At 43.3% G+C, this 13,757-nt stretch overlaps 1 protein-coding gene and 1 long non-coding RNA gene across 2 annotated transcripts in view; one reads left to right on the forward strand and one right to left on the reverse strand.

Annotated features, from left to right (window-relative positions):
* Nucleotides 1-13,757, reverse strand: part of LOC127527920 (uncharacterized) — a 247,273-nt gene that overhangs the window by 112,707 nt on the left and 120,809 nt on the right. The window lies entirely within an intron of this gene.
* LOC114666093 (receptor-type tyrosine-protein phosphatase R) overlaps nt 7,520-13,757 on the forward strand; it is a 237,432-nt gene continuing 231,194 nt past the window's right edge. The window contains exon 1 of the mRNA XM_028820833.2: nt 7,520-7,800. Within this exon, the coding sequence (XP_028676666.1) occupies nt 7,740-7,800 (61 nt within the window). The 5' untranslated portion in view covers nt 7,520-7,739. The remainder of the gene's footprint in view (nt 7,801-13,757) is intronic.

Raw genomic sequence — 13,757 nt, forward strand, 5'->3', positions numbered from 1 at the left:
TCTCTTCTGTTTTTTTTCCCGGTTTTCTGTGGTGGTGACCTGCACCACCACCACCTAATCAAAGCACCATGATGTTCCTACATTGATGGATTAAAAGCCAGAAGTCTGCATGACCATCATCATCAAGTCCTCCCATGAGAACCCTAAATACAAAGAGGACTGTTTCATTTATGTGAGGTAGAATGCCCAGAGGGGGCTGGGCAGTCCCATGGCCTGCAACCCCTGCAGATTTTATTTTTTTTCTCTCCAGCCGTCTGGAGTTTTTTTTGTTTTTTCTGTCCTCCCTGACCATCAGACCTTACTCTTATTCTATGTTAATTAGTGTTGTCTTATTTTAATTCTTACTTTGTCTTTTATTTTTAATTTCTTCATCATGTAAAGCACTTTGAGCTACAGTATTTGTATGAAAATGTGTTATAGAAATAAATGCTGTTGTTGTTGCATAGTGTGGGGGAGGAACGATCTCCTCAGTCTGTCAGTGGAGCAGGACAGTGACAGTAGTCTGTCGCTGAAGCTGCTCCTCTGTCTGGAGATGATACTGTTTAGTGGATGCAGTGGATTCTCCATGATTGATACAGATGTTAAACTGTCCAGCTCCGTGCCTTCCTAACCAGTTTGTCCAGGCATGAGGCGTCCTTCTTCTTTATGCTGCTTCCCCAGCACACCACCGAGTAGAAGAGGGCGCTTGCCACAACCATCTGATAGAACACTTGCAGCATCTTATTGCAGATGTTGAAGGACGCCAGCCTTCTAAGGAACTACAGCCGGCTCTGTCCTTTCTTACACAGAGCATCAGTATTGGCAGTCCAGTCTAATTTATCATCCAGCTGCACTCCCAGATATTTATAGGTCTGCACCATCTGCACACAGTCACCTCTGATGATCAAGGGGTCCATGAGGGGCCTGGGCCTCCTAAAATCCACCACCAGCTCCTTGGTTTTGCTGGTGTTCAGGTGTAGGTGGTTTGAGTCGCACTATTTAACAAAGTCCTTGGTTAGGTTCCTATACTCCTCCTCCTGCCCACTCCTGATGCAGCCCATGATAGCAGTGTTGTCAGCGAACTTTTGCACGTGGCAGAATGATTTGTTTTATAAGTCCGATGTATATAGGCTGAACAGGATCGGAGAAAGTACAGTCCCCTGTGGAGCTCCTGTGTTGCTGACCACAATGTCAGACCTGCAGTTCCCGAGACGCACATACTGAGGTCTGTCTGTAAGATAGTCCACGATCCATGCCACTAGGTATGAATCTACTTCCATCTCTGTCAGCTTGTCACTAAGGAGCAGAGGTTGGATGGTGTTGAAGGCGCTAGAGAAGTCTAGAAACATAATTCTTACAGCACCATTGCCTCTGTCCAAGTGGGATAGGGATCAGTGTAGCATAACCATAGATAACCAGCTATTCTCATTAAGAATTTTCTAATACACAACAGAATTTATGGTTCCTTTAATAATGGAAAGTCATTCGGGTCCTGATATATCAAAGCACTTTCATGATATCACACTACCAGTGCCATGTCTCAGGGTTAGTATAATGTTCTCATTGTGAAATAATGATTTTGCATTATGCTGAATACAAGGAAAAATGCACTTCACTTTTGTCTCATCTGTTCATAGAGTATTCCCCAGAAATGCTTGAGCTATCATCAGTTTGGTTCCAAGTCAATGAGAGACAAATATTTGCTGGGCTAGCAGTGACGTCTTCCTTGCTACTTACAAATAGAGCTCATTTTTTTCCCCAATGTCTTTTAGATTGTGGAGACATGGAAGCTCATTATTGCTGATACAAGAGATGCCAGCAGTACATTGTTGAAAATAAGATCTTTACGGTTTTTTACTAGGTTGTGTGGCTCCTTGTAGAACCATTGCTTGACAAAGCACCACTTCATTCTGGAAAGGGTTCCTGACATATGAAGTTGGTTCTTTGTGCTTTGAAAGACTTTCTAATATGTAGAAAAAAAAATGTATGGTATTCTACCCAGCAGGACACTAACAGATTAAGAAAACCTGAAGTTAAGCCTGTGTTATTGTAATGAGTGAGGTTTCATTTAAAACCAGGAACCCACTGGTATTTTACAAATCTGTTACCACCTATTCATGGCTATTTACCATAGGGAGCCTGTTACAGATCTAAATAAATAAAGGCCTTCATGTGGAAGAGTGGGGGCAGCACGATGGCACAGTGGTAGAGCTGCTGCCTCACAGTAAGGAGACCTGGGTTCGCTTCCTGGGTCCTCCCTGTGTGGAGTTTGCATGTTCTCCCCGTGTCTGCGTGGGTTTCCTCTGGGCGCTCCGGTTTCCTCCCACAGTCCAAAGACATGCTGGTTAGGTGGATTGGTGAGTCTAAATTGGCCCTAGTGTGTGCTTGGTGTGTTTGTGTGTGTCCTGCGGTGGGTTGGCACCCTGCCCGGGATTGGTTCCTGCCTTGTGCCCTGTGTTGGCTGGGATTGGCTCCAGCAGACCCCCGTGACCCTGTGTTCGGATTCAGCGGGTTGGAAAATGAATGGATGGATGTGGAAGAGTCTTTTGGGAACCAAAAATGTTTCCCCTGTGGCATTGCTCTGAAGTTTTAAAAGTGTCTATTAGACATTAAAGATTTCAGTGTTGTCAACTCTTTAGGCGGAGAGGTATCTCTGAGGCTACAGATCTGCACTGGTTACTGGTTTGAATCCTGTTACTGCCAGAAGTAAACAGAAATGACGTCTGTGGAGTAGTTGCCAGGAAGAAGCCTCTTCTGCCAAATAAGAATAAAGTTGCCCATCTGAAGTTTGACAGATTGGCAGAATTCTGGAAGTCTGGTCACTGGGCATATTAAGTCCAAAATAAAAATATTTGGACAAATACTTAGTTGTGAGGTTCATTGTAGAATTATTGCTTGACAGAGAATCGTTTAATTCTAGAAAGGGTTCTTTGCATATGAAATTGGTTCTTTGGGCTTTAAAATATGTGTGTAGATAAAAATCTTTAATGTTTCATAGGCAACCTAGCAGGATACAGCAAATCAAGGAAACCTGAACTGAGCCCAAGTTATTGTATGAGACAAAAGTCCTTATAGAATTATAACCCATTAATACTTCACAAATCTTTTACTATCTATTTATGATAATTTACTGTATGGACTTGTTATGGATCTAAATAAACTAAGAATCTCTCTGGAACCTTCATGTGGATGGGTCTATCAGGAACCAAACTTGATTCCCCTATGGCATCGCTCTGAAGAACTGCTCTGGTACCTTTATTGTTAAGAGTGTGTGTGTGTGTATTTCGCATGCCACTTTTTTATTAAATAATTTGGAATTTATGTTTAAGGCTGTTGCAAAGTTGATTCCAGTTGAAATCAGAGTTTCAATGCATGTAGGACAAGTGTTAGAGCAGAGCATCATGGCCTGTCAGTGGTGACATTGGGCCACCAAGAGAGAGTCTACTTTGGGTGTGTTAAGGATCCTCCATGACTCCCTGCAATTATAGGATAATTTGGCTGGCTGGCCGCTGCTATAAAGTTTCACTGCTTCTAAAAAAAAATGATATTTGAAGGTTATGACTGTCTCTCTGGTTCAATGGAGTCCCATAGAAATCGTGCTGTAGCCATTTCCTAAACTGATACCTGGCTGGTCTTTTTAGGATAGTCACATCATATGCTAGTTCAAGCTTTGTGTTAGCAACTTTGCTCTAATGGATTAATTTAACGGTTTTGACCTCACTTTTTTCAAATAATTCTTGTTGGCATTGGATACCTTTTATTCATAACAGGGTTGCTTACACATAGAGAAATGTGGACTGAAGCGGCAATCTTGGACTTAAAACTTCAGTTCATTAACCAATGCACCTCACTACGAGGTATGGGAGGGATGGAGACTGTCCCACCATCATTGGACTCTCAGCAAAACCCACATTGACCTGGGAGGATGTTCAGATTTCACTATCTGTGATTGTCCTCTGAACTAAAAATGATAACAAAACATTTTATTTATGAGGCAGGCAGAGTTGTGAGACAGTGCTAAACAATATAACAAGTATTATACACCTAGCAGATCAACTTATGCAGAGTAAGGTAACAGAACTGCTGGGGCCTTTTGCAGCAAGCATATGGTGCAAAGTAGAAACAATCCTCTGGACATGGTGCCATCAGGGTGAACACACACACACACACACACACACTCTAGCCAATTTAGTGTCACCGCATTTGCCTAACCTGCTTGTCTCTGAACTTTTGGTGGAAAGTGTTATACCCAGAGGAAACCCAGGTGGACAGAAGGAGAACATGCAAACTTAATGCAGGGAGTATCAGGATACGAACCCTCATCTTTTGACTGTGATGTGGCAGCACTAACACTGCACCACTGCGTCTCCCATTATAGTAAAACACGTGGACCTACAGTCCTAAAATAAAATGACAGAAAAGGCTAGAAATAAAAAACAGTGAACTCTTAACCCATTGTTTACAAATGTAAGAGATTACACTTAATTGTGAATTCTGAACATATATGTTCAGGTGCCCTAGGAAATTATCAATAAATGAACTAGTGGGGGGCGGCATGGTGGCGGAGAGAGTAGCGCTGCTGCCACGCAGTAAGGAGACCTGGGTTTGCTTCCCGGGTCCTCCCTGTGTGGAGTTAGCATGTTCTCCCCATGTCTGCAGGGGTTTCCTAAATTGTCCCTAGTGTGTGCTTGGTGTGTGGGTGTGTGTGTGTGTGTGCCCTGCGGTGGATTTGTTCCTGCCTGGGACCCTGTGTTAGGATATAGCAGGTTGGATAATGACTGACTGACTGAACTCGTGGGGATCATGCTTTAATTACAATTAACTTTTCTGCACACTGAAAAAGTACCCACAAGGTTACTGCAACTGAAATTTTTGAGTGTCCAGAATATACAAGGATAAGCTTTCTATAACTGCAAGATCAAAGTCTTAGCCCCATTAGTTTGTGTCAGATAGGCAGACATTAGCATATTCTATTCTATTCATCTATATTAATAAACCACAGTTTTAATTTATGCACGGATGCACCGATACACATGCGCAGTGCGCCGCGGCACCCCAGAGTCAGTAGGTGGTGCCCAAACACCACAACCCACAGTAAAACGCAGCGGCCTCCCAGAGTCAGTAGTATGTATGTGCCAGCAGTCTGTGTGGCATGTCATGCTGGCACATACATACTACTGACTCTGGGAAAGTGCTGCGTTTGACTCTGGGGCACCGCGGCGCACTGCGCATGCGTATCGGTGCATCCATGCATAAATTAAAACTGTGGTTTAGTAATATAGATCACATAACGGTAATTCAGTAACAGAGAAACAAAAACGAGACCGCATGGATACAAACAATAAACGGAGGCACATACCACGCGCTTCACAAACACCACAAGCGAAGAAGTCACGGCTCCAAAACGAAACACCTCAAGTAACGTAAATCCCAAAACTAGCCCATATGAATAAACACAATGAACGAAGGCGCCTACAACGCACCTCTGAAACAGCGGACGCAAAGGAGTCACGGCTCCAACAACACAGAGCTCAAAGGCGCCTACAACGCGTTTCTGAAACACTACATGCAAGAGAGGCACAGATCCAAAATGAATAATCCACTGTGCCACCAGTCAGTGTGTATAGGTTGGAGTATGCTTCCTAACAGTAAACGACTTCTACCTAACGACACAGCCACAGAACAACAAAGACGAGATTGCATAGATAAACACAATATATGCAGGCTCCTACGACACGCGTCAGACCCACCAGAAGCAAAGACATCACAGCTCCACAATGAAAGAGCTCAACTAAATACAAACACAAGCCCATATGGCTACGACCTGTAAACGGGCCCGTATGGATAAAAAGAATGAACGAAGGTGCCTACACAAAGAAACCGCTGTAGTACAAATATGTTTATTTAATTAAATGAAAACTTTACCATGGCTACGACCTGTAAACTAAACCTGAGGTAAAGCGTGCACGCCAGGCTGTACAGCCGCCCGAACGTGACCGCCCACACCACCGCATATACCACGTTCGTTTAGTAATGTAGCCCTCCATGCCCGGATCTGCCGCCATGGCCACTTCAGCACGCGAATCCGCCGCCATCAGCAAACGACTTTTCACTGACGGCACAGCCATAGAAAAACAAAAACGAGACTGCATGGCTAAAAACAATAAACGAAGGTGCCTACAACTGAGTCACAGCTCCAAAAAGAAACCACTGTAGTACAAATATGTTTATTTAATTAAATGAACTGTCCCAGGACGCACCCACCCTCCATGATATTTCATCCCTCCAAGTATCGGAGGGAACAGAAAGTGATTGCCATTCTTGGATTTGCGATTCTTTCGAGAATCGCAGGCTTGCTGGTTGTTAATGTCACACAGACAGTGATAGAGTTTCAAACTGGACATCTGATTTTTGTCTTCTCAATGATTTAACTTGATTTTGGCAGAGTGAATGAAATAAAAATACAGGTCATTCAATGGCATTTTATCCATCCATCCATCCATTATCCAACCCACTATATCCTATAGGGTCACGAGGGGCTGCTGGAGCCAATCCCAGCCAACACAGGGCGCAAGGCAGGAAACAAACCCCAGGTAGGGTGCCAGCCCACCACAGGGAGCACACACTCACCCACACACACACCAGGGACAATTTAGAATTGCCAATGCACTTAACCTGCTTGTCTTTGGACTGTGGGAGGAAACCATAGCAGACACAGGGAGAATCCAGGATGCGAACCCGGGTCTCCTAACTGCGAGGCAGCAATGCTACCCACTGCGCCACCATGCCAACCCTATGGCATTTTATCCATCCATTATCCAACCAGCTACATCCTAACTACTGGGTCACGGGGTTCTGCTGGAGCCAATCCCAGCCAACACAGGGCACAAGGCAGGAAACAAACCCTGGGCAGGGCGCCAGCCCACCACAGTGGCATTTTATGTTTTTTAATTTTTTTTTTTTAATAAAACTGTTGCTTGACAAAGCACCATTTCATTCTGTGTAGGAGTTTTTGCATGTGAAGTTGATTCTTTGTGCTTTGAAAAACTTCCTAATATGTAGGAAAATGATGTTTAATGTATTGTAAGTTTGCCAAGCAGGACACTATAAGTAAACCTGAATTTAGCGCCTGTGTTATTGTATACAGCTAGAGTCTTTTAAAGTCAGGAGCCATTGGCATTTCACCAATCTGTTACCATCTATTCCTGGTTATTTACTGTATGGATCTGTTAGAAGCATTCTGGCACCTTTTATTTTCAGAAGTGTATTTGTTCTTGTGGCCCGTGTTACTCTGCGTTATATTCTGCCCGACATTTTACATTTAATAATAATTGATATTTATATTCTGTGCGTGTGGCCATAGATCACATACTTCGAGAATTTACACTTCAGTAATAAAGCCTGCTTTGTTCATATTCCCAATCAGCACGTTTTCAAGAACTCATTAATAATAGCTGTTACTTCTCATGCATCCTGTGGGAGGCGCTGCTTCGCTTTTAACACACGGCGGCCTCCCCCCGCGCAGCTCCTCTCACACAATAGCGGAGCTAGTGACACAGCCGCGGCAGCAGCCACACTGAATGGGAATGACTGATGCAAAGCAGAATCGCCATTGCAAAAAAGGCAGAGCTGAGAACAGCAAGAGCTCACCTCGGGCTGCCCGGGATTATTCTTGCGCAGCCAGTTGGCTGAGGCGAAGCCGTCTTCAGAATCACCTCCCTATGTAATGTACCGAAAAACCGTCATCGTATAGTGGCATCATGAGGGGAAGACACGTTTTCGTGGCTGCGCTGTACATGCTGGCACACCTTCGTACCATAGGTAAGCAGCTGGAGTGATGCTCTTTTGCCATTTTAGAGGGCGTGTTTTTTGCAAGATTTTGGTAAAAAGAGGAAATTGAAAAAAAGGAGTAATCGCTGATTATGCAGCATACAGACAAAGAACAGTTTTGTCATATAATTATGTTTATCGAATGAGTGACACGAAAAACCTATCTATCTATCTATCTATCTATCTATCTATCTATCTATCTATCTATCTATCTATCTATCTATCTATCTATCTATCTATCTATGGGTCTAATTTGGTACTTATCCACTATTTACTGGCACAGTCGATCGTATTATTCCAGCCAGGCACGTTCTGTCCTCCGCTAATGAGGTTACCTGCCGTGCTTCTTCCTGCATCGCCCTGCAGAGCTGCAGCCCCCCAGGTTAAATGCACGCGACAACCAAAGCAGCGCACGTGTTATACCAAGAAAGCTAGATTTCAAGAAATAAGGGCCGCTTTTTCAAAGTGCCATTTTAATTACTGCTGTCCATTATATTGGTTTGTCACGGAAAGAAATCAGCACCCTGGAGAGCAGTCGCAGTGGCGTGAATACTACTGGACTCTCTTATGCTTTTTGGAGATGCGAATAGTGGGATCTTTAAGGTTTTTCCTCAGTCTTTTCAGCTACTCCAGTCTTTTTCTTGCATTATGAAACTGATATTCTGTCTTTATACCTGAAGCATTGGAGTTTCTCCTCTTGTTGTATTACTCCTTTTTAAACGAATTAGTTGTACCGTAGATGTGCGCAGTTCAGGATTTGCACCGCGAATAAGAACGCCAGTTTTCAAACAGGCTTGTGATGTACAGGATTTGAAGTTGATATATCATAGTTAATGAGTCAGAACGAATGGGAAGACCAAGAGAGACACATGTCATTGTGATTGTGTTAGCTGCACGTGTGATGATTTGCACTTCTGACCTTCTCTGACTCCAAATGCCAAACAGCCGTAAAGTTAATGGCTCGTGATACACCGTAGAGACGCCTGCCTGCTCTAAAGGCAAAGGGGCTATCAGGAAAAATAAAATAACAATATTCAATGGGCAGGAAGTCATCGTTCAAGTAGTAATTCTCTGGCACGTCCCACGGACCACAAGTGAAGCCGTTTCTCTAATTGCTTTCCCCATTTAAGCGATACGGAGAAATGGACCTTTTCCAGAAGCACTACAGATCAGCCGCTGCATATAGCGCAGCATCCCAAAGTGCTTGTCAAATAAACCAGTTTGTGGCTTAATGAGATATATGATCATAGAACTGGGGTTACTGAGTTGATCAGAGTCTCCTTTATGAGAACGTACTGAGTTCAGAGGTTTAGTTGTCCCTCAAGTACAACACAATTTAAATATTTATACAAAGTGAATTGTAAGGTTAAGTGCCTCTGTTAGGGTCAGTGGTGAGAATCTGACACCTTGACCACTACTGTACCAGGCTTTCTACCACTAGAAAAATGCAAGTCATAGTGGTTGCTTTGTTCATAAAATGTCAGAGCATGACGGCCGTGTTAGAAGAGGAAAGAAGAGCACGGATGGGTAACTCACAAAAACATTATATAATTTTATATAGTGTCTTCGGCAAAAGGGGGCTATATGGGGTGGAATTAAAATATTTGTAATTTTGGTAGTTAAACTTTCAATGTAGTCACTAGAGAAGGTGGCAGACGAGGGTGTTGTAAATCTGAATTGCCGCACAAAGGGAGCAGGAATCAACAAGACGTAACTGAAAATCTAATATTACTTGTAGCACCTTATTCGTTAGACGTCAGTTTATGCCAACGGAATTTGAATGGGCTCTGTTTGCAGGATTTAATAGCAAAAACTGTATATAAATAAATTTAGTTTTTAAATATTCAATGTTAACTCTTACAAACCTAGATTTCTCCACACTACTTTGTGTGGCTTTAATGGTATGCATATCCTGAAAACATACATGACTATGTATCTCCTGTCAATTTATAGATATCAATATATATTTAGCATAAGTGTACACTTTCAAAAATGTATATTATTTGCAGTACCTTACATTTTTTATTTATTTCAATTATTTCTTGATGAACCCTCCAAGAATATTTAATACGAATTTAAATATTTGAGACATTTTAAAGTGATACGCCCAAATATTACACTAAGTAAAGAGTGAAATTGTTAAAATTATCCCTAATAAAAAAAATCGCACATTAAAAAAAATTGAATAATATTTGTAAATGACCCTTAATGAAGACACTGAAATGTTGCAACTCCAGAGTTATAGCAAACGCCACTGGTTAGAATCTCATTTCTGGTCATTCTCCGTGCGACTTTACAGGTTAAAAATGAAAGGATAGTCCACAGCCATTGCTCGCCGAGACATTATGTTCCACTAAATGTGTTCTTATGCTTTAATATATAGAATATTATGATTATTATTAATAGTAGTAGCATGATGATGACCATGATGATGATTAATAATAATAATAATAATAATAGCAGTATTGATTTTTTATGACCTCATACGGCATGTCATTTTCATAATCCAAAAGTACTTTACTTAATTTTACATTTCAGGCACGGTGGCCCCCTAGTGGACAAAGTGCCAGGTAATTTTTTAAACCGCTTAATCCTGACCCTCCGAGTGGACGACGTGTTTGCCTGTAAATAATAATAATAATAATAAATTTTATTTATATTGCACTTTATTCCCCAGAGATTCACAGTAGCAGTCCCCTCCATTAAGCTCCCTGTGTGACTCTGAGTGTATCACTTCACCTGTCGGACATGAACTTCTACAACTATAACAGCTTTAGTGCAGAACTGAGAATATGAGTACACAATTCTAACTTCTTCTTCTTCTGGCTGCTTCCGTTAGGGATTGGTAAATTTGCTTATTATTTGACTAACACCTTAATCTAAGGCAATTTACAACATTTGAGACACATTTAGTTACGTTTCTGTTGCTTTTCTCAGACAGGAGCACAGGTAGCTGAAACGATTTGTTCTTGGTCACACAGTGTCCAAAGCCTTACCCACTATACCACATTTTTTCCACTTTAATAAAGGGACAAGTGTCTGTGGACTTGTGTATCCATCCATTTAATATGTCTTTGTTAAATGTTATTTACAATGGGATTATGTAAAGCGGTGGCATGGTGGCTCAGTGGATATCGCTGCTGCCTCACAGTTAGGAGACCCGGGTCCTCCCTGCGTGGAGTTTGCATGTTCTCCCTGTGTCTGCGTGGGTTTCCTCCAGGTGCTCCGGTTTCCTCCCACAGTCCAAAGACATGCAGGTTATGTGCATTGGCGATTCTAAATTGTCCCTAGTGTGTGCTTGGTGTGTGTGTGTGCGCGCCCTGCGGTGGGCTGGCACCCTGCCCGGGGTTTGTTTCCTGCCTTGCACCCTGTGTTGGCTGGGATTGGCTCCAGCAGACCCCCATGACCCTGTGGTTGGGATATAGCGGGTTGGATAATGGATGGATGGATGGATTTTGTAAAGCAATATTAATGCTTGTGATGCGCCATCTGTTGGAATGAAAATACAATGCATTCATTACTACGTACATTCTAATAGATAGTGCACTTCAAACGTCAATGCTAAATACGCTGAGGTCTACGTTGTTTACTTGTACGAAAGGATAAATAGTGTAAGGATAATCTTTTCACGTTCATGTGTATCTTATCCAAAGCAACTTACAAATCATATTGTATTTGTCTCCATATTTCTACAATCTAAGCATTGGAAGGTGATGTGGCTCATTAGCTCTTACACTGTGAGCCAGTGGTGAAGTCTGAATATGCAACAGTCTCATTTATATAGTGCCTTGTCAAACTGAACATCATCTCACAGTCTTTCATATGGCTAGCAGAGGAATTTTAATATTTATTTTACTGTATAACTACAGACATGTGAAATGGGTCCCTCGAATTCAGGCTATAAGCCATTGGTATAGGGGCTGCACTTATAACAATGTGATTATATATAGTGCCTTTCCATACTGCACACCACCTCAAGGCCTTTTATGGACACAATACAATTTTATTGTATAGATATTAAAATATTTGTATTAATATTATAAGCATAAACACTCATTACATTTTTCATTTAAATCATAAATATGTTTGGGCACAACAGTAATGCAGTGCGTAGCCTCTTAGTTTGCCCATCCACTGCCTGTGAAGCTTACTTGTTCCCACCATGCCTAAATGGGTCTTCCTCCAGATACTCTCTAGAAACATGGATCTAATGTTTACTGATAATTCTAAATTTACTTTTATATGGTGTAATATTAATAATTATACAACATAATTAAGACTATTACATTATGGATTTTGTAATACACTTTATATAGTTTTATTTTCAGATATTTACTTGAAGTGATGGGGTCTTCAAATGTGTAGTCTGAATGGTACACGTATGGTAACATTAAATTTTGAAGTGCATGAGCCCTGCTTACATTACTAAAGGCTGTAATGCGGGAAGTAGAAAATTGGAGAGAATCTTCCAACCATGTAGTTTGCTTATCATCGTGTCCCATAAAACTCAAAGCATGGAGGCAACACCTGTTTCAGAGAATGCTTCTAGAAGACAAGACAAGTTTGTCCTCCATATTGAATTTACACGACCTCCACGTGTCTGCTTGTGCTGTTCCCCGGATACTCTCGTCTTCCTTTCATATCCCCAAAGAAAAGCAGATTAATGTAACAAGAAGAAGAAGGAGTCCTACAGGACCCTTTTGTCCTGTGGGACCCCGGAGGCAGCTGATAGGTACCGGCAGGCCAAGCAGAATGCGGCTTTGGTGGTTGCTGAGGCAAAAACTCGGGCGTGGGAGGAGTTTGGGGAGGCCATGGAGAATGACTTTCGGACGGCTTCGAGGAGATTCTGGTCCACCATCCGGCGTCTCAGGAAGGGGAAGCAGTGCAGTGTCAACACTGTATATGGTGGGGATGGTGCGCTGCTGACCTCGACTCGGGACGTTGTGGGTCGGTGGGGGGAATACTTCGAAGACCTCCTCAATCCCATTAACATGCCTTCCAATGAGGAAGCAGAGCCTGGGGACTCAGAGGTGGGCTCCCCCATCTCTGGGACTGAGGTCACCGAGGTGGTCAAAAAACTGCTTGGTGGCAGGGCCCCGGGGGTGGATGAGATACGCCCGGAGTTCCTCAAGGCTCTGGATGTTGTAGGACTGTCTTGGCTGACACGCCTCTGCAACATCGCATGGACATCAGGGACAGTGCCTCTGGATTGGCAGACTGGGGTGGTGGTCCCCCTCTTTAAGAAGGGGGATCAGAGGGTGTGTTCCAACTACAGAGGGATCACACTCCTCAGCCTCCCTGGAAAAGTCTATTCAGGGGTCCTGGAGAGGAGGGTCCGTCGGATAGTCAAGCCTCGGATTCAGGAGGAACAGTGTGGTTTTCGTCCTGGTCGCGGAACAGTGGACCAGCTCTATACCCTTAGCAGGGTCCTGGAGGGTGCATGGGAGTTTGCCCAACCAGTCTACATGTGTTTTGTGGACTTAGAAAAGGCATTCGACCGTGTCCCTCGGGGAATCCTGTGGGGGGTACTCCGAGAGTATGGGGTACCGGCCCCCCTGATAAGGGCTGTTCAGTCCCTGTACGATCAGTGCCAGAGCTTGGTCCGCATTGCCGGCAGTAAGTCGAACCCGTTTCCAGTGAGAGTTGGACTCCGCCAGGGCTGCCCTTTGTCACCGATTCTGTTCATAACTTTTATGGACAGAATTTCTAGGCGCAGCCAGGGTGTTGAGGGGGTCCGGTTTGGTGGGCTCAGGATTGGGTCACTGCTTTTTGCAGATGATGTTGTCCTGTTTGCTTCATCAGGCCGTGATCTTCAGCTCTCTCTGGATCGGTTCGCAGCCGAGTGTGAAGCGGCTGGGATGAGAATCAGCACCTCCAAATCCGAGACCATGGTCCTCAACCGGAAAAGGGTGGAGTGCCCTCTCAGGGTTGGTAGCGAGATCCTGCCC

This window comes from Erpetoichthys calabaricus, chromosome 1, assembly GCF_900747795.2.
Source record: "Erpetoichthys calabaricus chromosome 1, fErpCal1.3, whole genome shotgun sequence".
Classification (NCBI taxonomy): Eukaryota; Metazoa; Chordata; class Cladistia; order Polypteriformes; family Polypteridae; genus Erpetoichthys; species Erpetoichthys calabaricus.